Raw genomic sequence first — 27,234 nt, forward strand, 5'->3', positions numbered from 1 at the left:
AGATTCAAGTCACTCTCCCTTAGACAACAGCAACACCCAATATCACAGTGACTCTTAAAAGATGAAGGATCGTCTTGTGCTTCAAGCATAGGAATGACAGTTTGCCAACCTGGGATTTATGCTTGGCTCTGCCAGAGATTTCCTTTGTCAACTTGGGCAACTCACTTAATCCATCTGTGGTTTATTTACAATGATACCTGTTTATCTCGCAATGAGGCTGTGAAGCTAAAAATACTGATGTTTATAATGCACTTTGAGATTCTTGGAAGCTGTATAAGTGGCATAATCTAACAATAATCTAACAATAATTGCACTTTACATACAAACAAAAGACCTAGCCAACTGCTACCCCAGACCTCCTAATTTAGGCTCCCAGTGTTACAAAGCACTCAAGCAAGCGCTTAACTTTAAATAGGTTAAAGTAAAACACGTGCTTCAAGTGCTTTGATGGACTGGGGCCATAACTGCCTGACATAGGCACTGGAAATCATAGAAACATATTAATCTCTCACCATCTATGTTGTGCACTCCCTACGTTGGAGACATTTAAAACATAGTGCACTCCTGCAGTTAGGCTACACAAACCATGGTGGATGTAGTTTATGAAGTTTGCTGTCAAAGTATATTTGTGAACTTCAGGCCCAATTAACATTTAACCTGCCAAATTTCAAGGAAATATTTCATAGGCCCATATGAGTCATGGCCCCTAGGTAGGCTGCCCCTTCTGAGATCCCTTTCCAGTGACAGGCCCATGCCTTCACTTGGCTTTCAGATGGGACCCTAAGATCCAATCACTTTCTAACTGGGTCTCCAGATTACACCCTCTGGCTTCCTACCATCATATGTAGCAGGCCCAATGGGCATGGTGCCTGCAGGAGTTTTCCTTTGGGAGCCTAAACCTGGAGTTCCCCTCAAGCCCCTTAGAAGACAAGACTTCGCTTTGGGACAAAGCTGTACCCTGCTTGCTTCTCAGTCAGTCTGGGGGCCTCCTTGCATCCTTGTCAGTCCTCTCTGACACTCTCTGGGCAGCCTTTCTTAGCTCACCAACCCCTCTCCCTTTTCTAGGCCAAGGGTCCTCTAATGGTTTAGTGTCCTCCTTTGATCCCACACTGAGTGTTGAGAAGATCAAACCTGGATGGAGTCAGATAGGGAACAATCCTTAATGAACAGCTTCCCCATTGTTCCCTCCTGGACTCTTATCTGTGTTATTGTTTTGCCTTTCCTATTTGGTCTACTAACAACCTCTTTGATTTAGCTCCCTTGCAAGTAACCCATCATGCATGCACCCACACAATACACACACTCATGCACATGCACACACACACCCACACATACACCCTCCCACCCCCATTCCTGAAGAATAATATCGCTATTCTCCAGTTCCCCACACCTATCTAATATGAAGTGTTCTCAGAGTGGTAACATAGGAGGACATTTATTTATTTTATTAAAATTTTTGAACTGCAAACATTGAATTTCCAGGTTTTTTGTACATATGTGTGTTTTTAAAAAGTAGACTGTTCCATTAATTCCCCACCCCCTGCAAGTTATTAATACATATTTGCTATCTTATCTACAGCTCAGTAATGATTTTTGTCTGGGATTGATACATTTTGTTCCAAAATCATTCATCATTAAATATGAAACTCTCATTTGTTTTGGCGTTCATCTAGTTTTCAACACACTCTACATAACAAGATTAGCTGTGTGAGGGTGCTGAGAAGCACATTGACATTACTTTTCAAGGGTATGTTTGGTTCAGAGAGTGAGTTTGTTTTTCTTTGGGCATAGTGGCACTGAAATGCAGCCAGACATTTTGCGCTGGGACCTCAGCAGGTATGTTCACTTTGTTATTTGCATTACAATAATTTTTTTTTGTTGCAATCCTAAGAAAAACTAATTTCTCTTTAAAATAGCTATGCATAGTTCTTGGGAATAAATAAGAAACAGAAAATTATAGAATATCTTGGAATGTTAGAGCATATTTATCTACTAATCCATATACAAAATTATAAGAAAAATAAAAGAAAAGGAAAAAAATGAAGCAAAACACAAAGTAATCTGTGAGAGGCATTTAAAAGGAAGGGAAAGGGGCAGAAGACAACGCTAAGTGCATTTTCCAGGGTCAGACAGCAATCTAGGCTTTGTGAAGTTTATTTATTATACAAGGGTTAGATTGTGACAAGAGGAGCATTCCAGGCTCAAGAAGACAATTTCCTTCTTGCTCCCCCATTTGCTCCAGGGAGAAGTAGTTTGCTGATGGCTTATATCAGCAGCAGACTACTACGCCTCACTCCACCATGCTTGCTCAGCTCCAGTAGTCAGTGTACTGAGAGAGACAGAATCGAAGTTCTGTCCATTCCTCTCCCACCTGCTCTGGATAGAAGCTGTACAGCACCCGTTTTCTCCACGAGCCCATCCCCAATCTCGGTTCCTATGTGGATGCACAGTCTGGAGCAGAATGCAGCCCTACAATCACTAAGGAGAGGAGTTAAAGTAGCAAGTGAATTACTCAAATCTCCTAGATTAATGATTAACCAGATGAGAATTTTCCCTCCTCTTTTTTCTTTCTTTAATGGTTAAATATATTGAGAAATGTTTTTGAATTAGGAAAATGTTAACAAAAATACTGTTACCCAACAGTTCTAGCTAGGCTGAACAGCTTTCCTGGCGTCCTTTGCACATGACCTCTGGCTTTTAAGGGTCAAAGGATCTCCAGTTCAAATACTAGGGATTCAACTTTTCTATGAAGTTTGCATTCTATAGCACAATTCCAGGAGACATTTAAAAAAATTTTTACTCTAGGATTTGTGTGGGGGGCATTTTGCCATATTCAAATGTTACTTCTACTAAATAGAGTTTTTGGAATAGAAACTCTAAGACATTATACAAAAGACAGCTTCTGGAGGACAGGTACTTTTATTACTTACTATTCAGTGTTATTAAAAATAATTTAAAAGCTCAGATTCAAATGTATAATTGCATTTCTTCCCTATTTTTCCTGCTTATTTTTCAGTGAATTGCATTGTTTCTGAAAGCAAGTGATTGATATCACTAGCTAAAGGCAAACACGGAGTATTCCTACACTACAGTCAAAGGTGGGAAGAAGGGTGATTGCAACACATGTAGACATTCCCAAATTAGATTTAATCTAGCTAATAGCAGAGACTTCAGCACAGGTTGTACACGCCCTCCTGGGCACATACATGAGTGGCTAACCCATTTTCAAGTCTGTGCTGCAGTTTCACTGCTACTGGTACCTGAGCTAGTTAAATTAAAGCTACCTTGAGTATGTCTACATATGGTGTAATCCAACTGCAGTGTAGTTGATTCCAGTATAGTGTTGCAGACGCTAGGCAACCTCCCAATGTATCTGTGACAATGCACCATTCTTATATCTTTCCCATACCAGCAACATCTAATGGGAATTAAATTAATAATACCAAAACTCATTTCACTATGCGTGACTTAAAGAAGTCAGGAGCAAAGGTCTGAAAAAGCGAAAGGCTAATACAAAAACTGGGAATCTCTTTCTTGGACCTAAAGCCTCTCCCAGGTGAATAACTCCACTGAAGTCTATGGGAGTTCTGCATCCAAAAAAGTCAGCAGAACTGACCCTCTGCCCTCCAAGTCTGTGATTTTGGTTGAGTGGGTATAAAAAATAAAGGGATGTGTATTTTCTTTTCTAGAATTGGAAAAGTTACATTTTCTTGGTATTCATGTAGGCCATACTTATTCATAGAGGCCATGGAGGACTCTATCCTAGTAAGATTTGGGGGTTGTGGTGGCTAATCAGCTGAACCTGAGCTCCCAGTGTGATGCTGTGGTCAAAAAGAACTATTGCAATCCTAGGATGCATAAACAGTGGAATCTCAAGTAGGAACAGAGTGGTTATTTTACTTCTATGTTTGGCACTGGTCTGACTGTGGCTGGAATACTGTGTACAGTTCTCACACCCACAATTCAAGAAGGATATTGATAAATTGGAGAGGGTTCAGAAAAAACCTATGAGAACGATTAAAGAATTAAAAAACCTATTTTATAGTGATAGACTCAAATAACTCAATCTATTTAGAGAAGGTTAAGGAGATAAGGGTTGACTTGATTACAGTCCATAGGTAACTACATGGGGAACAAATATTTAGAAATGGGCTCTTCAGTCTAGCAGAGAAAGATATAACACAATCCAATCGCTGGAAGCTGAAGCTAGACAAATTCAGATTGGAAATAAGGCATAAATTAACGATGGGCATAATTAACCATTGCAACAATTTACCAATGGTGATGGTGGGTACTGCATCACTGATCATTTTTATCCACGATAACTCCTACATGTCTTTCTTGAGTGGCAACACCTAGGGCTGGTTCACACTGACCGCGTGATTCGGTGGCAGTCGACGGGAGTTACGCAAACTACACAGAGTAGTTTGTGTAACTGATGTCGACTGCTCAGCTTCCCTTCTGCGCTGAGCCGTTCCCGTCGACTCAGCGCTACGCTACTTGAGGGGGTGGACTAACTCAGTCGACTTCCTGATCGATTGAGCGGGTCTCACTGACCTCTCAATCGATCCTGAAAGATCGATCTGGCGGCGGCGATTTTGCCGCTGTCAGTGTAAATGTAGCCCTAGTTCAGAATCTATCATTATGTCTGTGTAGTTGGGATTATTTTTTCCAATGTGCATTACTTTGCACTTTTCGATGCTAAATTTCATGTGCCATTTTATTGCTCAATCACCCAGTTTTGTGAACCCCACCCTGTAACTCCTCACAGTCAGCTTTGGACTTATCTATTTTGAATAACTTTGTATCATCTGCAAATTTTGAAATGCATTTCTATAACCAGGTTACTATGCATACCAGGCATATATTTTCCCTTCCACACATCTATGCAATATATAAATATAAATAAATATATATATAAATATAAACTAATCAGAAAATCTAAAGTTATCAATAAAGAAAGCCATAACAAAACTATCGTAACTGCTTTATTTCATTATTCTCTCCACCCAATCGGCTCCCAGCATACTGAATTTCTGAATGTTTTTGGGTAGAACTGGCTTTGGAGATGTTAGGTATCTCTCTATTTAAATGGGGTGATGGGGAGAGCAGGTGTAAGAAGGAAGCTGTATCAAGTCTTCTGATGTGACTTTAGCTGATGTGATTTTACCATGTGCCACAACTGAGTGGGGGAAAATAACATCAACTTTACTTGACTAAATTTAAATGAATAATTCCCATAAATGTAGATCACAGAAAGTCCAGATTCATCCATATGCCCACATAAGCAATTGCCTTAAACAGAAGTTCCATAAGGAGAATTTTAGAGAATGCTCTTCACTCCATTAGCTTTTTCAGCTAATAGAATTAGCATATAATTGTGAATTAATGCTAAGCATATATCCTACAAGTCAGACATGGAGGTTTTTTGTAGCTGGGATCCTATTGCTCAGATGACACTTAATTACTCCCAGATACAAATACCATCCTGGTCTGATTATTCCTCTTCCTCTTCCCCTTCCTATAACAAGCCCTTTGGGGAAGGCCCAGTCACTCTCTCTCTTGTCTTCACAACTTCAGGAAATGGCCCACCTTTCTGGCTCAGATCTTCAGTGACTGGCCACTGGCTTGTACCTTCCTCCTGTTTTACTGGGATAGGGTCAGCATGCAGGACCCACTTCCTCTCTCCATCTCCCTGCCTACTTCTTCTGCTGAGCAGATGACTGGCCAACTTTCCCTGCTCTCACTTTCTGAAGTAGAAGGACTTGAAGAAGCTCCTTCAGTCCTGTTGCTGCCACTTATCCTAGTCCTTTAATACAGAAATGCTCCATGGTATTCTGGTGTGACAGTCTACACCCTTATGTTCACTCCTTTTACAAGACTATGTTAAATTTTGTACAAAGTATACTTTGTAAGGTATCATTTGAAAACTCATGATTCGCTGATCATTATTGTCCTGGTAAATTATGTGAGGCAATACTGTATGTAAAGATATAAGATTTCACTACATTACTGGGACATGATATGATAAAAATACCTGTAAACACTTTTTTGTAATAGGAGACTTGGTGTTGAAAACGTACAAAATGCAAAATTCTTAGGAAGGATCCTTTGAGGTAATAGAAGTGGGAAATTAAGATACGTATCACGTTTAAAGGTCTCATGGTAATGCTGTTCCACAGCTTGTACATGTAAACAGACTTAAAGGCTATCACAGCAGGGAAGCCCTGGCAAACATGATCTGCTATGTAGAAAGGGAAACTGCGGCACACCATCTAATTGATTTAATGACTGAATGCCAAAATGACTCAAATCTGGAAAGCATTGATATTTGCAGTGAGTTAACGCTAGTTGAAAGGGCAGAGGTGTTGCCTGTGTTGCAAGAACACAAAGAAGTGTTTTCTGACAATCCAGAGAAGACATACTTGCTAACTCATTGGATTGTCATAAAAGGACCACAGCTGCCTCTCAGCAGACCCTACAGGGCCACTGGCAAGGTGCAAGAAATTTGTACAGAAATGCAATACATGTTTGATCTAGGAGTAATTAAAGAATCTGACAGCTCTTGGGCATCACCTGTGGTCTTAGTCCCTAAGAAAGACAACATTGTAAGGTTTTGTGTTGATTATAGAAAACTACATGCTAGTACAATACCAGATGTATACACCATGCCTAGCACTGATGGTATGCTGTACATTTTAAGCAAATCTAAATATCTCAGTTCTTTCGATTTAATTTGTGGTTACTGGCAAATCCTTTTAGATGAGGATGCACAGAAAAAAAAATCAGTTTTCATCACTGATATGAGACTGTGAGATTACAGTGTTACCACTGGGTTTAATAAATGTTGCAGCCACTGTCCAGAGGCTGGTCAACCAAGTGTTAAATGGTTTATAGAACTCTGCAAGAGCATGTGTGGATGCAGTGTTTAGCAACACTTGGACTGAGCACAAAGAACATTAGGGTATTTTGATGCCCAAACTCAAGGAGGCAGGCCTAACAATAAAAGCCTCTAAGTGTAAAACTGGAGCAGCCAGAGTTCCTTATTTGGGACCCAGGGCAGGGGTGGTAAAATATCCCCTGATCCTTTGAATGCTGAAGCCATTGTAAATTGGCCTGTACCCTAAACCAAAAAACAGGTCCAATCTTTCATAGGTCTGGTCAACTATTACAGAAGGTCTGTGTGTGGATTCAGTACCATTATATCTGCAATCACAGATTTATGTAAAAAGACCAAGCCAAACAAAGTCATTTGGACAAAAGCATGCCAGGAAGGATTTGATAAGATAAAGAAAATCTTGTCTGAAAAGCCTGTTATAGATAGCCCTGATTTTAACAAAATGTTTGAACTGTGTACAGATGCATCAGACATTGGTCTGGCTGCTGTGCTGATGCAAACGGGAGAAAAATAAGAAATGCTTAATTGCCTTCTGAAGCAAAAAATTGACCCCAACTGAACAGAATTATTCTGTCACAGAAAGGGAATGCTAAGCTATAGTGTGGGCAGTTAAGCAACGAATGCCCTGCCTTTCTAATAGAAAGTTCACCATTGAACTGGCTAAACAAAACTGAAGGCTGTAATTCCAAACTGCTACACTGGAGCCTACACTCCTATACATGTCATCACACTACATGAATTTTACATGGAAATTGTGTACATAAGGGGAAAAGAAAATATGGTGGCGGATGTCCTTTTTCAGGAAAGAGGCTCCTGACCTACTGCCTCTGGGTAAGCCAGTGGCTAACCCTCCTGCAGCTTTGTAAGGGGGCGGGGGAGGTGTGCCAGTCTATATCCCTATTTTCAACCCTTTTACAAGAATATGTTTAATTTTGTACACAGCATACTATGTAAGGTATCATTTGAAAACTCATAATTTGCTGATCATTATTGTCCTAGTAAAATATGTATGGCGATATGGTATGTAAAGATATATGATTTATGATATTACTGGGACATGTTCCAACATGTTCTGGAGGGCACTCACAAACAAGTTCCCCAGAGACAAAATGCTAGCCAATGCCTCAGCCAGGTGTCAACGAGATCAAGTGGACCATCATCTGATTAAGTGGCCACTCTTTGGCAGGAGAGAAGGTGTGGGCAAAAAATCTACATTTTGACAAAGAATCAGTTTAAGGTTTCTGGCCACATAGACTTCTGTCTCCTGAACATCAGCTGGAGATGATTCTTGTGCAAGAGAAAGGGCTATAAAAGGAGAGGACAGATGCCCCAAATCATCTCTCCCTTGCTCTCTGCCCACGGCATCATCAACATCTGAAGAACAAAGGAAGCAGCACTGGACTGGGCAATGGATGATCCTGACCGAAAGAGGTTCAGCCAATAAAATGGCTGCAAAATGTGGTGAGAGAGACCTTTGCTTTGTATTCACTGAGCTTGTTAAATTAGGTGTCGGTTGTCTTTTACCTTTTATTTCTTTGTAACCAGTTCTGACTTATATGCCTCATTACTTGTAGTCACTTAAAATCTATCTTTCTGTAGTTAATAATTTTATTTCGTTGTTGTATCTAAACCAGTGTGTTTGGATTGAAGTGTTTGGGAAACTCCATTTGAGATAATAAGGTTTGTGAATATCATTTCTATTAATAAATAACAGACTTTATATGAGCTTTTATCGTCCAGGAGGGTGCTGGGCAGTACAAGATGAACATTTCTGGGGGAAAGTCTGGGACTGGGAGTTTGCTGGTATTGCCCTTTAATGTAATTCCTGAGTGGCTGGCTATAGCACTCACACAGTATAGCTATGAATGAGTTACATGCTGGAGGCTGTGTGTGAGCAGATCAGGAATGGTTACTCTCACAGAGAAGCAGGGTAAAAGGCACCCCAGGCTGGAGAATTGATGAGACTCAGCTGTTCATCAGTTCAGATCGTACTCTGGGTAATGTCACAACTGAGATAACAGGAATCCCTCCCAACTTGCCATTATCTGAACTGGTGAAAAGCACTGAAGCTATTTGGCAAATTAATATGTAATTTGCCAGTCCCTTTGGTTAGTGCCACATTTGAACTCCTTCAGAATGTTACAGAGAAATTAGGGTGCAATGCAAGTATAAAGCTTCAGTTCCCTCAGCATAGGCCTGAAATTATGCATGTCCATCTTAAATCCTCTGCACAGAATCAGAGCTCTTTTCTTTACCTGGAACTAGTCCAAAAGGAAAATCATTTGAGATAATAATGTGGCTCTCAAATTTTCTCCCAGATGAGGCAGATTTCCAAAATTTGAAAAGTTATTGCCAGGAAAGATCTGCAAATGATTGTGAGTCAATGACTTAAATACAATCCCAATATGGGCCCGATACATTTTTTTTCTTTACCTAACTTGTCTGAGCTGTTGGCCATAAAACTACAATCAGCTCAGGGTTTTTCATGCCAGAGGCAGGATGGGGTAGCTTCATATGTGATGAACCACTCATGTCTAATCGAGACTCCAGATTTGGATTTTGAGACAGCTGGAAACTTTTATTAAGTACTGGAACTTCTTAAAACTTTATTTGGACTGAGTGAAACTGCATCAATTTAAAAGAAGATAAAAAAAATCAGAGGCTCTTTAAAGATCAAGAGAAAGTTCATCTTATTTTTACCAAAATAGCATGAACACAGTCAGCAAAATTGATCATCTAACAGGTGACGTCTAAAGAGAATTTAAATTAGTAATCTATAATAAAACCTGAGAGAGACTTCACTTGACTCTTACGTAATTTTTTTTACCTAATAAGAAAACAGATACTATACATATAAAATACTATATATTTAATTGTGCAGGTTGGGAGCCAAAATGGGAGCCTAAAGTTACGCATACAAATCCATATATAGGCAACTAAATACATGGTTAGTAATTGATATATGGACTGCTTTGGCAACCTAACGTTATGGTTGTATTATTTATATTCTTGGCCATATTGTTCAGTAAGGTGCCATCAATTCCTACTCTAGTCTTTGTTGAAAACAGACACTGTGCATGAATTTGTCAATGCAATATGTGAAAGATTTTCTTTATGAACACTTAGTCTTGTTTTGTTCAAGTCCAGAAGCTGCTATGAATCCAGAAACACATATAAGTCAATGACAAAGAAAAACATAATGTTCACTTACAAAAGAATACAGAGTATATTATTCATAGTGGAGGGAATCCTTAAAGAAAGCATAGCATCTAAAGTATGGCATTAACTAAAAAAGAAAGCTTTACAAATACTTTCCACAAAGGATTTAATTTTGCCACTTACATCTGTGATCATTTTCCCCCTGGTCTTGTTTCTTTCCCTGTGGTTGGCTCGTTTCTGCTTCTGCTGCAAAACTCGTTCCCTGGTGGTGCGATACTCCAAAGCAAATTCACTAATAATTTTGCAGAACTTATTGATGTTGACTTCACGGATTGCATAAGGAGGATGGCCCATAAATAACAAAAATGCGTGGAACCTGGAAAACAAAATTAATTAATGACAGCTTTTAAAAATAAAAGAAAAACATTCAAAAACTTATTTAGATTTCCAGTAAAATAGATTCCCAGTTGATCCATTTATTGTCTTATGAGCTCTCTCTCTCTTTTTTTTTTTTTTTCCATGCTGCAGAGTTTTCATGGATGCCTTAAACACAACTGGCATGGTTTATAATTAAAAACATAGTGCAAATAAACGGATAGTCTATGATAACTTCATCCCAATCCATTTTCCCATGCTGATGTAAGAGATAACATGTTTATGGAACCCCATTCTTTTTATTTTACTAATTTGGCATGTGAATGAACAATTTCATTTCAGATATTGAAAAAAATATTATGTTTTAATTCCATTTGTTTGTATTAAGTAACTTCAAAGAAGCTGTTAAGATGTTGGGAAAGTCTAGACAAGAAGAATGAAGATTTACAGGCTAGTAATACAGGAAGAGAAGTATTTCTAGTTCAAAAAGAAAACCATAAAATGTTGTAACATCCAAATACCTTCAGTCTGGGGTACTTTGAGTTCACAACTTTATTGTTGATTCAGTATTATTTACAGCTTTTTGCATTATTTGCAGCTTTGCTGCTGCTTCTGTACCACATTATTCACAATGGCCTACTAAATGTATAGATCTTTGTGAATCCATTTTTTATCTACTGTCTCAATGCTAATTAAAAAATTCATTATAGTGGAAATGAAAGATGTGATTGAATAAGGTATCTTGGAGGCTTAAAATAGTAGTTACATTATGTAATTTAAAGTAAAGAAAATACTATTCTTCTCATTTTCAAAGCCAACAAAATGCGTGTGATAAACCCAGTTGGAAACTTTCACGATTACTCAGCTACATTTGAAGTAGTACTACTTACTTCGAAGGCATAATAGAATTCACAAATGAGAAAGCAAATGGGGTGAACTAACATCCCATATCTGTACACTCATGTTTGGGGCTGTTTGAACTCCCTTTGGTAATTCTGTGTACAAATACATATTATTTCCCCATCTTTAAAATGGGGATAATGACACCATTCTCCTTTGTAAAGCACTTTGAGATCTACAGATGAAAAGCACTACATAAGAGGTAGGTATTATTATCATTATTGGGAATATTTAATTCATATGTGTGAGTTTATAAAACTGGAAATATTCTAGCAGTGGCACTTGCGTATATATGAACATTAGCAGATTGTACAAGATATGTACAGTACTAGCTCCAGATACAGAACTTGTTACTCTATCTTTAATGTGGCAAATCTCTCATTAAAGACAAAAAGAATTTGCCTGAGTAGAATTTTAGGATTTTACGGCACTGCGTACTTATCTATAAAAAATAAGCCAATTCCCCCAAAAGATACTCAACTAAAGGACAAAAAATAACAAATGCATAATAATTTTGCCAATATTTTCCTGATATTGTGTTAAGCCCTGAATAACTACGGGCCTAATTCAGAATGGTGTCAAGCACTTCCAACTCCCATTAAAATCAAGATAGCAGAAAATAATTGCTGATCATTGTTGTTGTTTATCTCTACAGAAATACAATATTCAGCTGAAGTTAGGAAATATTGGGAACATATGAACATCTGTTACCAACAACTCCCAACAGATATGTTGGTAAACATTCTTCTTGGAACGTGGGATGAAGTACATTGAAATAAGTAATTGAGGCTATTCCTATCAGTGCCCTAATTCTGTACCTGTTAATTATTCTTCTGTGAACAATCTTCAGAATTATGATTCTTTCTGCACAGTCTTTAAGGAACTCAGACATTTTTTGCTTTAGAGATGGTTTCATTTCATGCTTTGCAATAGCCTTAAGGTGATCCCATGACGCTTTGCACCTTTTCTCCATCTGACATAAGTTGTCCTGAAGTTGTTCAAAGTCAACCTAAAAACAAGTGAAGATATCAGCCATTTTGATCTCAAACACCACAACACAAACCTAGGGCATCTGAACTATTTCATCCTTATACAATGACGAAAGGGGGAGGGAGATGTAGCTTTAGTGACACTGCTATATATATTCATCATTAATATTAATTTGTATTAATACTTATGCCTATCTTTACTCTCAATGTAAGCATATGAAATGTTAGAAATTCTGAAACAAAATAAATGTAAATATGTGTTGTTGCCATATAGATGTAACATTTAAAGAAGGGACAATATCTTAATTTTCTGCTATATTTGTATAAAATGCTTTAGTAGATCCTCCTCTTAGCAGTCTGTTGCCTATATACCAATAGCAGAAAACTAGGGACTATCAGCAAATGTGTGCATGCCCCAAAGCAGCAAAAGGCTTTCCTTCCTTCCTTCCTTCCTTTCCTCCCTACCACCTTACAATTTTTAATGTGTTTGCCAATCACTACAATGTCTAGATGCCCATATTTCCCTTTGGTTATGTCCCTTCCACATGCACTGTCTTGTTGAAAGACTATGTTCTATTCCATATTGTCAGCTCACATGCTAGAACTTCAAGCTTTATTGAGAGGAAGCGTTATCTAGTGATCTCAGCACAAACTTGCATCTCTTGATATAACACTGTTAGTTTATAACAAGATCTTTCTAATAGCTTTGAAACTCTGTGTCAACCCAGTTAAAATAAATTATTACATCCTCAGTAACACGTACCAGGAGGGAAGCCAATAAATTCCATAACAAGGTGAAACAGAGGTTCTCGCTTACTCATCAACCAAAAAAGGTGTTCAAATTACAATGGATATGTTTATAAAAACAGGGCAGTATGCGTGAACTATCCAGCCACAGTACAGCACATACCCAAAGCAAATGGAAACAGCAGAAATCTCGAACAAAGTCTCTTTGACTTCCCAAGGAAGAATACATTTATTTTTGAATAAAGGTTCAACGTGGAGATGAGCCTAAGCCATAAAATATAGATTTAGACTGAGATTCCAAACATGCCATAGTTAGGGGTTGTTTGGGTCTAGTATTTTGGCCCATATCTTATTGCAAACAGAAAACTACTTTGTAAGGGGTTTCTTCTTGCTCGCAGAATCTGAAGGAACTGTAGTTTAGTAAATATTATTTCCAAAGATTTCTAATTCAGTATCTTCCTATGAAGTGCAACTATTCATTTTTTAATTTTAATTGCTTTTGTAATAAAGAAAAAGTACAGTTCCACAACAGTGCATACGGTGTTCTGACAAAATTTAGTCATATATAATTAATCATATATAATAGGAAATTAATATAGTTATTAATTATTCATTGTGAGTAATCTGTCTATAACTACAATTATAATGCTGACCGAGTATGTACACAACAAGATATTTTAAATGACTGAAGAAGATGATATAAGCACATACAGATACAGGGTGAAATACTAGCCCTATTGAAATCAATGGGAGCTTTGCCATTGACTCCAATGAGGCCAATGTGTCACCCAAGGTGTTTATGACTGAATTGCTCCATCCCCCACAGACAGCACAATCTCATGAGGCTTAGTGATTTTTGATTTGTAGAACTGTTATGTATTTTATATATTCTGCAAGGGCATTTCATACTTATCTGGGCTGCACAATTTAATTTTATTTTATAGCTTTTATATTTTATCATTACTTGTTTAAATCCAAAATGAGCCTAAACTGGAATGTTGGATCAGAACTCCTATGAATTTTGGGAAAGTTCAGCTATTAACCCAAACACTGAAACTCAGACAGGACCTAAACCAGCATAATGGAGGCCAGATCTTCAGTTGTGGCCATAATGCTGGATTGCCAGTCAGAATGCTGTTTGAAGTGTGTTTATAAGCCCTCCTTTGCACTCTCCTGATCCTGGTACTATTCTGTGCACGACTGTTCCTCCTGTGCTATGTTAGAGCAGCCTGAAGGCTTTTATAACCTCTGCTAGGTTGCAAGAGTCAGAAGAGTCTGAAAATAGAGCTCACGATTAGCATGGCAATCCATTTTCCCCAGTCATGGTCCCTTTTCCCTGCCATGCTGGCAGCTGAGAAGTCCTGTGGCATAACAGTCCCAGTTCAGGCTCTACTCCATAGAATTATCTTGCTTACCCTGGGGTAATCCCTCCCTGGGCAATGGTTTATGGCCAGATTATGCCGACAGAACTGCAACAAGAAACTGGCCTTGGCTGCATGCTGCCTCAAAAGTGGAGGAATGTGGTCTTGGGATCCAAACCGTCCTAACCCTATCTCTGGTGTGGGTGGATCTCACTCTGAGCCTTTTTTTTTTTTTTTGTAAATGCATTCTTGACCTTGGTTCAAATGAAAGTTTGTTACAGATGGAATAAAGTTTTCAACTATACACAGTACCTACTGCTGAGTCATACTAACTGAACTTAGCCATAAGAAATGTATTATTATTAAAAAGCTCCTGATATAACCTGGTATTAATTTGATTCATTTTTGCTCTGACTTACAAAGTGATGAATTTTTCCTCTTCACAAGGAAATAAAAACATCCTTTGATCCATTCTGCTATTCAGAAAAGCCCTGCAGGCGAGGCAGCTGTGGGGGGTTGGATTTTTGTTAGGGTATCAATGCCTATTTTTAAAAAAAGCCCTCTCCAGGTCAGTATTTTCACTGTTGATGACAAACATATTGTAGCTCACCACAGACTGCAAATGTAAAATGCACACGCCAGAAAAAATACCAGTATCCCCATTAGAAAAAAAGGAGCCCAGAAGACTCTAGGACTCAAAATTTGGGGTCGCAAAGAATTTCCAACTGGGATGGGGAACTCCCCCAATCCCTCCTCTGCACAGTGCAGGAATTTTCATCTTATGTTACAGCAGCTTGCACTGAAACCCGTGGGAGTTCTGAATGATCAGGTCGGTAGAGGTCAAAAGACAATGTGTTTAGGAAAGCAGGGCTCCAGAAAGCAGAAAGTCCAGAGAGGAGTTGGCACCTTCCCCTCCACTGTGGGTCCTGCAAGCAACCAGTGCAGCCACAAAAGGGGTATTGCAAGTTCAGGAGTAGATGTGGCTAGTTTGACAGAAGGATGAGCTAGAACTTTCACTATAGTTTGAGGTTTCCAGCTGGGGGATCACAGCAGTGAAAACACCACCTGCTCTCCTATGGGGTGAACTGAGCACAGCTGATTGTGCTGGCACAATAAGTGCAAATTACTGAAATAGGAAATCCAAACTAGGCAACCTGCCTGTGTATTCTGAACATGACTGAGGCTAATGTCAGAAGAAGAGTTCCCAGGAGATTATAACAAATCACTATGAACCCTAATGTAACCAGGGCCACCAACTCTCAAGAACTTGTCTTGAATGAGTGGTCATTTTTAGGGGACAAAAACAATCTATGTATGGAAAATTCTCAGCATTTGGAAGAGTAAGAGTTAAAAGTGCTATGAGACTGCTTCCCTACTTTTCGTTTTCGAAGGTGTTCCCATTATTTCCAATAAAACCCTGGATAAGTAGTGCTTATATGAACAGAATCCAAGGCACCTTCTTAGGATATATGCTATAGACCCTAACACTTAAGGGCTGAAGATCATTTCACACATCATCTGATATACAGTAAAGTATCTGTTTTCCTTTAAAAATGTGTCATGGTCCATCAAACTGCTCTTCTAAAGAGCACTGACTAATGAACATGGCTAAGTCACCAGATACATTTAAAAAAAAACCATTTTGTACTTGCCGACCTGTTGATGGGATTTTTCCTGTCTAAACTCACAGAACAATTCACTAAACCACCAGACTGTAGGCAGGAATACAAAAATCTGAAGTTATTTAGAAACTTTTGACTCTTCTCGAAAATGAGGTCAAATGAATGTGACAGTCTAGAGTATTAAAGCATCCACTGTATAATATTTCAAATCACTGGCATGGGCTTTTTTCAAGTAGCAAAAGTATTATTAGCATACTGCTTTCTGATGGAGCGTGACCTGGAGTGACACAAACACTGTCATCCTCACTTTGTTTGCTTCTCCCTTCTTTCTTGGATCTGACCCACTAGTTCTGGTCTGTTATCCTACCTCCCTTTCTTTTCTTACTGTCCACTTCTTTCGTTTTCATGGTTCCTTTACTGCTCTCCTGTACTGTATCACCTCAGTTTATGTCCTCTCTCCTCCCCAATACACACTAAGTGCTCAGTCTTGCCTTATAGGCATTGCTGCAGCGAAGCAGAATTTCTTACAGAGCTCCTTCCCTGTAGGGCAAGTTGGTTATGGCTCACCCCTTCAGGTGATGCGGCCTGCTCCCCACTGCATGCATAGCCAACTCCACTGGCTAATGTTGAGGGAGAACAGAACGTTTGCTTTCTCCCTGACAGCTTTGGGGTGTCTTATGCCACACAAAAGCAGTCAATGTTCTCAAGGGATCACCAGTGTGGACCATACTTGGCTGCAATGAGGGAGTGTGAGACTCCTCTCCCTCTGTGCACCTATTAACAACTGAGCCCACATTTGCCCTGAGCCACATGATCTCCTTTCTCCATCCCCCATCCTTTCTCAACCAACACAATCACACTTAGACTCACACATTCACATCAGCTAGCACTGAACAGGGTAAGCCGCCCTCACCCAATGAGGGAGCACTAACCAATGTGCTGAGTTGCGGGGCCATCCGCTCCATTAGGCCAACTTTCAGTAACGTCAGAAAGTGAATGGGGTACACAGAGAGCAACAGAACAGGCCTCTCTACCATTTCCTTCCTGCACACACCAATACTCATTACTGCTTTCCAAATGCATGGAAGATGAGAGGATCGTCTAATTTCCTCATCATCTGTAAAGTGACGTTTCCAGGGAAAGTTTCAGTTCTGAAGGATGGCAGAGAAGTTTGGATACCTCAGAAATCACTGGCAAAGTTCAGCTCAGTATCACAGATGAGGAACGAAAGTGTCAAGCAACTAGCCTGAGGTCTCAGAGTGACTAGGCCCAAGATCCACTAAGTACTCAGTAAGTTACTTTGACCTGTTCCCTCCGGTGCATACTAATCTTTATCTATAGAGAATGGAATTTCCTTCACTATTTTAAATAGTGTATGCAGCGTGGTTGTAGCTATATCGGTCCCAGGAGACTAGAGACACAAGGTGGGTGAGGTAATTACTTTTATTGGACCAATTTCTGTCGGTGAGAGAGACAGGAGAAACCAACAGAAGTTGATCTAATAAAAGATATTGCTTCATACACCTGGTCTCCCTTTTTTAAATAGTGATATTTATATATTTGTCAAAAATAACTTTATTATACTTTTTCAGCTAGGAATGTACAATTCCTTTTTCACTCCTTAATGCCATTTTAAAGAAACTTGCTATCACTCTGTAGACTCTTGTAATGCACAAGGAAGGGTAACAGGAGGTACAGCTGCCTGGAGCACAATTGTCCTTACTTTTAAATAGCAGATTCCATTGAAAACAAGGGTCCAAAGGCATTCAAATGGTTCAAATGTTTACTTCTCTTCACTGAGAACTCTAATAAACCATTGACATAAGGAAGCTGTCTTGTATCTTTTTTGACAGCATTATGTTAGCTTATTAGTCAACAGACTAGATTCTCTGGCACTCTTTACCTTGTATAGTTTACATGAATAATAAGTGAGTGAATCACTACTGAATCAGAAAACTAACAATTTGCATCCACTTTACCCTTGTGTAACTGAAGCTCAACTAAGCAACTGACCAAATGTTTGTACAGTGCTTTGCAGATGTAAAGCTCTATATATGCTTAGCAATATTATTATATTTGATGCATTCTTACTCCATTTTGTGGTTAGTATTTGTTTGATTTGGGGTGTTATCAAATAATCAAATTACACCCCAGAGATCATAGGTGTAAGATCATAAAGGTGCATAATATAATTTGGGCTCTGAATTAACAAGATTAAAAAGAGTATGGATACAAGGAGAGTTATAAACAAGGATTGTTTATATTATTATGTTCAGTACACATATCACAAAGTAAAAAATACCATACTCTTGCTCTTGGAGCTGCTCAGTTCATACTGTGTTTCCAAGGGAGGTGGGGCAGAGTGAGGTCCCTATTCGCCATTTATATGTCATCTTATTTCCAATATTTTATTAAAAAAACTGAAGTTACATAATGATAGAGAGAGATGATTCATTTTCTTATTGTTGAAAGGAAACAGGAACAGTACCTGCTTCCAGCTGGAAGACAGCACTGTGACTAACATGGCATTTAGGTGGATTTCACATAAAACTGTGGTTCAACGAGACTATGGAAAATGTAGTGCTGAGAGAAGATCTGCTGTAACAGTATTTTATAATGCTTCACTGTATAAAGAAAAGAGAAAGATGGTCATTTCAAATTATCATTACAGCTCTATTCTTGGATAGCAAGAAAAGTGTTATGCACTCCCACAGGGATGTTGAAGAAAGTGGAAATTTATGATCTTCCTTCTCCTTCCACCTAATTCAACACACCCCCTCCCTCCCCCCTAGATGTTACTGAATTATATGATCTAAAACTACCAGTTTAAAAATAAATCTCTCTCTTTTCCTAGAGCAGGAGCACCAGCAACCTCTGGTACTTGTTATGTAAAATAAGATTTTGCCTGATTTTTGCCTTCAGATACTGTGTAGTATTTATTTATTTTGGTCTGTAAATTAATAAGAAGGGCAACCATCCAAATGCCCCAGGGATAGGTCTAATACATACTTTCTTTTTCTTGACGATTGTCTCTTCCCATCCACAAACACAGGGACTGAAAAACCCTCAGAACTAATTCCCTTACATGTCTGCCATATTACCAGCTGAGCATCATTGCTTGTGCTCAATCTTCTCAGATACCCCAAGATGGGCATCAATGGGCCGAAGCTGGGTGCACAGACAGAAACCACTCAAATAGGATATGAACACCAATTAATCCAGCACAAGTCCTCCAAATCAACAGTGGTTTCCAAATAACAAACCCCAATAACCAACCAACATTCACCTTTAAACAATCTGTTTGCAACCTAAGCCGTCATCATATTTTTCCCACCTGAGACTTACACCCATAATAACACTCTCAAATCACATCCTGCCCTGTAATCTCAATGTCAGCCTTTACTGGGTTGACTACAAGTGCTTGAACACTTGCTTCCACCAAGGACCAAGTAACAGACTTCATCTGTGACTCCTATTCAATAACAAATCTTAAGCCTGGATCTCCCACAGCCATAAATATGGACTCAATTCAAACTCTTCCATATTAATATGTATTGCTCACCTCCTGTGACACACTTCACCTCTCCATGATCACTCTTATAATGTAATTGTGTATTGTTTAATGCAAAGTATGTCATGTAAGATGTTTCTGGAATGCTCGTGATGTACTGAACATAATTGTTATAGTAATATGTTTGTTGCAATATCATGTGTATGGTTATGAGGCTTCACTATGTGATATGCCCAAAGATGCCCAAAGTCTCATGGCTTAAAACATATCCAAGCAAGACTCTGAGCAGAGGGGCAGTTTGCACCTCATTAGCGCTTGTACAGAACAAACCCAGCTCAACATTCCAGGAACAAAGGACTGGCCTTGATGTCAACAAATGAATCCACAAAGGACCTCAGTGATTCAAGGCATGGAGGGAATCATACATGGATATTGTTTGTCACTTGACCCTGAATAGGGGTGGGGAAGCCCCAGGGGCAAGAAGGAACATTTTAAAAAGGAGAGCCATTTTGCAATTGCTCTCTTTTCTCCACCTCCATCTACAACACTACGAAGCAACTGAAGTGCTGATCACAGGGGGGAAGGGCCTGGCTGAAGGCAGACCAGCCAGCCTGTGGTGAGAATCATCTGAGTTTGTAAGGATGCTGAAAGTGTTAAGCTTAATTTAGAATGTGTTTTGCTTTTTGTTTTCTCTTGATCAAATCTGATTTGTTTTCCTCTGACTTATAACCATGTAAAATATTTCTGTACTTAATAAGTTTGTTTGTTTTACCTAAACAGTGCATTTGATTTAAGGTGTGTTAGATACTCCACTTGAAGTGACAAGGCTGGTACATATTAATTTCTTTGTTAAATTGACGAACTGATTATGAGCTTGCAGTGTCCAGTGGGCAGCACTGAACAGTGTAAGACGGAAGTTCCTAGGGTTTGCATCTGGGACTGGGGGATATTGACTGGGGTCATTCTGTTGCATGATCTAAAGAGTGACTTGCCAGGAGCACTCACTCAGCCAGTTGGGTGTGACTTGCTTGCTGGAGGCTATGCATGATCTGCCCAGGAGTGGGAGTTCACACAGCAAAGCAGAGTAAGACCGGCTCCAGGAGTGGGAGATTCACGGTCCAGATTGCAGAGGGGAACATCACACCTCCATAGTAATATATAATTCCCAGCCCTTTCATCTAACTTTGCTGTGCTGCTACCAGAGATCATTGGACCAATTAGACTGGGACTGAAGGGCATCTCACTAATCTCATGACTTCACTACTCTACTGTGACATCTCCCCTCATGGAGTTGAGTAGTGTAATACCTCAATATAACTAACACTGAACTCACCTCCTCTTCTCACTCTTTCCCACCTGACAAATATCTTCCCTTCAAAAATCACCACCATCTCTGAACAATTCACTTTCCACCCACTCCACCTGCCCTTCCCCTAAAGATTCCATTAACACTGTCCCTTTAAAACCACTTGTGTTCTCCAAGATTAATCCCTGCCACTCAGACCCAAATCCCACATCTCCAACTATTTAACTCAAAAAACACACCATCCAACCTGAATAACCCAAAGCAGCCTCCCCCGTTTCATGGGAGGACCTTTTATGACTCATTCCATGATAGGTATTCCAGGGCTGCTGAAGGGGGACAGACTGGGCTGGGCCGCAGATGGCGAAGTAACTCCTACCCTACATCCCGTAGGACAGTATGTTCAGTAGATGCACATTGCCATTCAGTGCCAATCAGCACTGCAATTACAAGGGAATGTAAGGATGGAACCTTTGGCTTGAAGATTCCCCCTTCTGCACAATGTGCTACTCACATCAATAAACTTTATTCTTCTATTCCAGTTAAACCTGCACTGTTTTCTGGGTCAAGTTCACCACTGGCATAATGTGTACAACCCCATTGATGTCAAAAATATTGCACCTGCTTATACTTGCAGTGACTTTGTGCCCCTTCAGTTACATGGATATTTTTTTAACAAGATTGGAAGCCCCAACTCCAGGCTTGAGGTAAATGCAAAATGGAAGAAAGCTGACAAAACAAGCTCAAATTGAGTAGCGGCATTTAAGTTTCTGAAACCATCCTGAAAAACTCAGATTGAGAATGAAGTAATTCGCTATCAAGATCACTGTCAAATATTCTGAACCTATTCTCAGTGTGTGTGAAGGTTTTACATAACTCGTGTTATATGTCCTCTATATCCCTTATAGCTTTCTGTTATACTGTTATAATTATAATTTGCTGACTCATCCCAGCTCTTTAAATTTTGTTATTATGCTGGTGAACAGATCAGCTCTAGACGCTTTCAAAATAGGAGCTGAACCTCTCCCCATCTTTGCCTCTCCCCATTTAGTGCTGTTAACTACAGAACCAACACATTCATAGGTGACACATTTCATTCTAATTTCACAACTGAAATGATAATTAGATACAGTAGTACAGGCACACACAGACATACAAAGTCAGCTTTTCTCCCTTCAAAGATAGGATATTTTCTACAGCAGACCACAGGCCAGTATGAGTTGTTTATAATTTAGGTCAGACAGTTCATTTCCACATTATTACAGGGATGCGTTTTGATGTGGAACACGACATTCTCTTCCTTCTGCCCTGGTTCAGAGCCAAGGGGAGTTCTGAGAATTTACGCAGTAACAAATGAGCCTAGAATGCTTTCAAAGAGCAGTCAGATTAGTGCTTCTTAAACAACATTTGTTATATTAGAGAAACATATGTTTCTGCAGCACAGTGGCAGGCACCTAGTGTTTTGTTATAGATTACCCACACACTCATAAACTACTGTGAAATTGCTATTCCATAAAATCTATCCACTCTCTTTTTAATCTTGTATTTTAGGAGTTAACATATAACTCATCATAGGATTCACTGTATTTAATTAGGGGTAGGCAGAAAAGTAACATAAGATATAGTTAAGAATATAGGTACAGGAAACCATCTGGTAGATTTGCTAAGTGCTTTTGCCTACAAATGTTGTCATATTAGTAATGTAAACAAAATTCTTATATAAAAGTATATAAGAGAAAAGTAAGTAGGTCAGTATTAATAACAGAAGTTTCTTTTAAAAGTAATAGGTTTTTTTCAAAGAGGTGGAGTGTCACAGGGCTGGGATTCTTTGTTGATGAACTTTACCACCCAAGATGCAGGACTACGTAAATAAATGCAACTAAAAAAGTAGGGCACAGACTATCCCTGATGAAAAAGCTGGGGGGAGACTCTTGTCAATAACCCTAAGGTAGATATTTAAATTATGGCTTGTGCTTCAACTGAAACTTACAGAAAAATAAAAGGACAGAAGTACATCGCCGTTTTCAGGGACTCAACCAGGTCAAACTCCGACTATCAGAAGATTTTCAATGGCACAAAGGGAAGTCAGGTGCAAAACTTTCACTGAAAATCTGCAGAAGTTGAGTGCCTTTGGAAACCTCCCTCCTACTTTTTTTCTGAATAAATAGCATCTTCAGTCAGTATCACTCTAGTGTTGATTAGGATATGGTTGGACACAACCGTAAGTAGAATGTGTGTGTCACTGAAGAGATATAGCATATTACCTCAAATATTCATAAGTATCTTAAATTAAACAGAAAGACACCAGAGAATTTTATGTCCCATAATTCAGGTTTAAAGAATTATATCTCTTAAATTTCAGAGTAATTAGTGAAGAAGGAATGTGCTTAGACCTAGCAGACATGAAAGGGGGTCTGGATGGCTCAACAATTTGATAACAAGATACACATTCTTTCATTTATGTCATTGGCTGGACTCTGGTCCAGAAAGGTAGTGAGCAAAAGTAATTTATTTCTAAAGGCTTTTTAGTGGCTGACATGAGATAAGTTGCTGGTCTTAGCCCAAGTGTTAGTGGATAGGTGAGGTACATATTTTGCTACCCATGCTAATATATGAATAAATGATTGCTAATAGTAATAATAATCATCCCGGTGTGCAGCCATATTTATCACTCCACTATAATGTAATTCCTTGACCTATTAGTCCAAACTCTACTCTAGTGTGCCCATATACAGCTTATGTCAGTAAGAGTAACACGAGGACAACATAAGTTAGCATTTAGCTCATCTCCATACTTGTGGCACAAAGATACAGTGTACATTCTATCCACATATTTCTAATAGAAGGTCAGAAACAGTCTCCCTGCAAAAGTAATGATGAAAAGTATGACAACAGAATCAAGGAACTGATTAATAAATGAATGGACTGTATGGGCTTACTAGTTATGTCCCCCGTCATTCCCATTCATTTATGTATATACTGCTCAGCACCATTGTATCTGAGCACCTTACAAATTCTAAAATAAATGCACTAACGGAGTTCTTCACAAATCCTATACAAAAGCCTCAGTGATCAGTGACTGAAAGGGAAGGCTTTATCAGTGGATGGCAACCTAACTCCAGATGGCTTAAAAGGATGCCGTGGCATGGCTAATACAAAGGGCACTCATTTGACTTGCACTGTTAATGAATCAAAATAATACTACCAGGTACTTATTTTTTCCAGACAAAACACCTAAATCTCTCGCACACACACACGCACACACACACACACTTCCAACTGTGGAAATCATTCAGGATACTGCAGCTAATTCTTCAACGATGCTTCAACTAACCTGTTTCACTTACTGGAGCAGCTGTTGATATTCATGCACCTGGCACCATATTTGGCTGAAAATGTATGGATTTTTTGTCTAGAAATACATATGCAAAATATACTTTAATGTGAAAGGCCATTACACACAAATACTCCCCTATGTACAGAGACAAGAACGGTCATCACAAAGTCCAAGACTGAAGCATCATTTGATCTTCCCTTCCTACCCCATACCCGCCCTGGCTACGGATAGTATTTCTCTCTGCTTTCAGTCAGATTAAACAGGAGCTATAATATACCAGAACAGCACTTGTGTTTCACCCACCCTCTTGTCCCCATAAATCCAAGCGGAGTCCTTCGGATCACTCTGCAGCTAGCTGCAGACTTCCTCTCCTGCCTATGTATATGTCAGTAAAATCAACAGTTCTTTCCTGAAAGTAATTGCTGTTCCCTTGTGTGTGTTGCTCCCATTTCCTCATGCTTACTCTTCAAAACACCTGCTTCTCCACTGTCTAATATCAACAACTAATTTGAGGGTCTTCCCGGAAGAATCAAACATAGCCTGGGAGTGTGGCATTTTTTAAACAAGTGATTCAGGGGGAGACTAAGACAATTATAAGTTAGCTCTACAGAGCTGGCTTTAGATCTTCTGGTGCATGGAGATAATTATTCATGGAGATTAGAAAGGGGAATTTTTACAAGGATTTTTTTTCACTAACATCATTTGACTCTGGAAAAAAGATACCAGTGCAAACACAGACTCATCTTGTTACACTGAGAAGAACATCACTGACAGAGACACAGAAATCTGGAGGCCTGAAACCCTGCCTTTGTGTTAGGCAGATCGACAGTAGGGCAGTCTCAGACAAACAGCTTTTTTAAAAGTAAGATCAAAAGGCAAGTTTGTACAGTCTATATATTTACACGGGTCTTTTCTGAAGGAATGGTTCTGAATTGTGGGCGGATTTAGGTCTGGTGAGTTATATTACCCTTAGTTTGTATTTGATTTATTTATATGATATTATTGTAGCTTTGTTTACAAAGCTTGGCATAGAACTGTGGTTTTTCAACCTGCCCGCAACTATGTCTAAGATTTCCTAAGGGGTCCGCACCTCCATTTGAAATTTTTTAGGGATCCACAAATGAAAAAAGGTTTAAAACCAGTGGCATAGAGGCTTACAACTCCAGTAGGTCAAAATGTCAATGGTCCTTCTCTATGCAATTTTGTATGGTAATAACATGGAATTGTATTTTTTTAGATTGCTGTAGTGAGTTTCCACTCACCCAAGTGTGTCCTCCTCATCATTTTTGATAACTGTGACTTTGTTTGGTCCTTTGGAGATGAGCCATAGGCTTTGAAAGGGACTTTACGACCTTGTTTCATGTCTTTTCAACTCTTTTCAGATGTGCCAGATGCTGTTTTAAATTTTTTTTAATATTTAGGAAATTCTCACATAGCTATTCATCCCAAGGGAAGGGACATCTCTGTTTTTCTACATGAAGGAAATTGTTTAAGCTTTGTTTCTCCTTGGCGTTTTAGAAAGATGCTTATAGATGAAATGGAGCCCAAAGTGCAGTGTAACCCTCAGTCAAATAACGGTTCTTCATTTATGTCAGCTTTCCTAAACCAAGATTTCACATACTCTCTTTTACCATTCCATTGAAGAGGGCAGCTTGGAAGGTTTCCATATGCTAACGCTTTGATTTGTGGCAGTTGCGATGAAGGGAGAACAGAGCTTAATTCAGTAATCCATCATGTGCAGGAATATCCCAAAGAGGAAGACCTTGGGCATCATGGGGAGGATTAAGGCCATAATTTCCCTTACTGTGATTTGGTCTGGCCTTTTAGAATATCATCTGCTTTTGGGCAGGACCACTTAGAGTAGCAAACCACAGACTGAAATGCTGGGTGCAGTTTTGTATGGCTTTGGATCTAGAAACTCTCAGAAAGTGCAAATGTAGGTCAGGATTTCTTCTGCTTCCTATAACTGTAGGATACAGACTTCTTTTCAGAGCCCAGAGATAAAAGTCTATGACTGATTTTGGAGGATTAGTTCTTCTCATGTCTTCAACAACAGTTTTCATCTGTTTAGTAATTAACTGAGTCACAATTTAAAGAGTGGTTTAAATTTCTAAACACAAAAAGATGCAAGGAAGACAAGAAGTAAACCGGTATAGCTAAATGGCAAGGCATAAGAAAGTTATCTGAGCCAAAAAGAAATCCTTCAGAAAATGGAAATCTAATCCTAGAGAAGCCAATAAAAAGGAGCATAAATTCTGACAGTCAATATGTAAGAAGAAAACTAGAAGACCTACTATGGAATCTAAAGAGTAAGTAACTAAAAGGTGTAAAAATAAATACCAGGATATTCTTTAAGTATATTAGAGACAGGAAGCCTTTGGAAGAATTTGTGGGTCTACTGGATCACCAAGGATTAAATGGAGAAATTAAGGAAGACAAGGACATTACTGAGTAACAAAATCATTTCTCTGCATCATTCTTCACCACAGGGAATGTTAGGGAAATACCTACCCCAGGCCCTGCTCTCTTTTGGTAATGAAGATGACGTACTACTGCAGATTGAGGTGGCAGAAGAAAAGGTGTTGAAACAAATTAATACATTAAAAAAGAACAAATCACTAGGCCCAGATGGTACATACCCCTTGTTCTGAAGTTACTTAAGAATGATGTGACTGAACTGCTAGCAAAACTAGGCAATCTCTCATTAAAATCAGCTACTATGTTGGAGCACTGGAGGGCAGCAAATATTGTATCTATATTTTTAAAAAGGTGCTAGGGTTGAGCCAGGAAATTATAGAGCAGTAAGCCTTACTTCTGTACCTGGTAAATTGGTTGAAATGGTATTAAAAACATAATTATAAAACATTTAGATGAACACGATGTGATAGGATCTAAACAGCACAGCTTGCTCAAAAGAAAACCATGTCTCACTAATCTACTCAAAAGCTTTTAATGTGCCAGTAAAATAGTGGATAAATGAGAACAAGTAAACAAAATTAATTTAGACTTTCAAAAGGCCGCTGAAAAAAGTG

The 27,234-nt window shown here is 39.0% G+C and overlaps 1 protein-coding gene across 11 annotated transcripts in view; it reads right to left on the reverse strand.

Annotated features, from left to right (window-relative positions):
* FHOD3 (formin homology 2 domain containing 3) overlaps positions 1–27,234 on the reverse strand; it is a 586,676-nt gene that overhangs the window by 40,275 nt on the left and 519,167 nt on the right. For all 11 annotated transcript variants that reach the window (XM_067569969.1, XM_067569968.1, XM_067569967.1 and 8 more), the window contains 2 exons: positions 12,151–12,341; positions 10,241–10,433 (listed from right to left, as the gene is read on the reverse strand). In XM_067569969.1, the coding sequence (XP_067426070.1) occupies positions 10,241–10,433; positions 12,151–12,341 (384 nt within the window). The remainder of the gene's footprint in view (positions 1–10,240; positions 10,434–12,150; positions 12,342–27,234) is intronic.

The sequence above is a fragment of the Emydura macquarii genome, unplaced genomic scaffold (assembly GCF_026122565.2).
Source record: "Emydura macquarii macquarii isolate MOO-44397 ecotype Brisbane River unplaced genomic scaffold, CSIRO-AGI_Emac_v2 contig_2975, whole genome shotgun sequence".
In the NCBI taxonomy this organism is placed as follows: domain Eukaryota; kingdom Metazoa; phylum Chordata; order Testudines; family Chelidae; genus Emydura; species Emydura macquarii.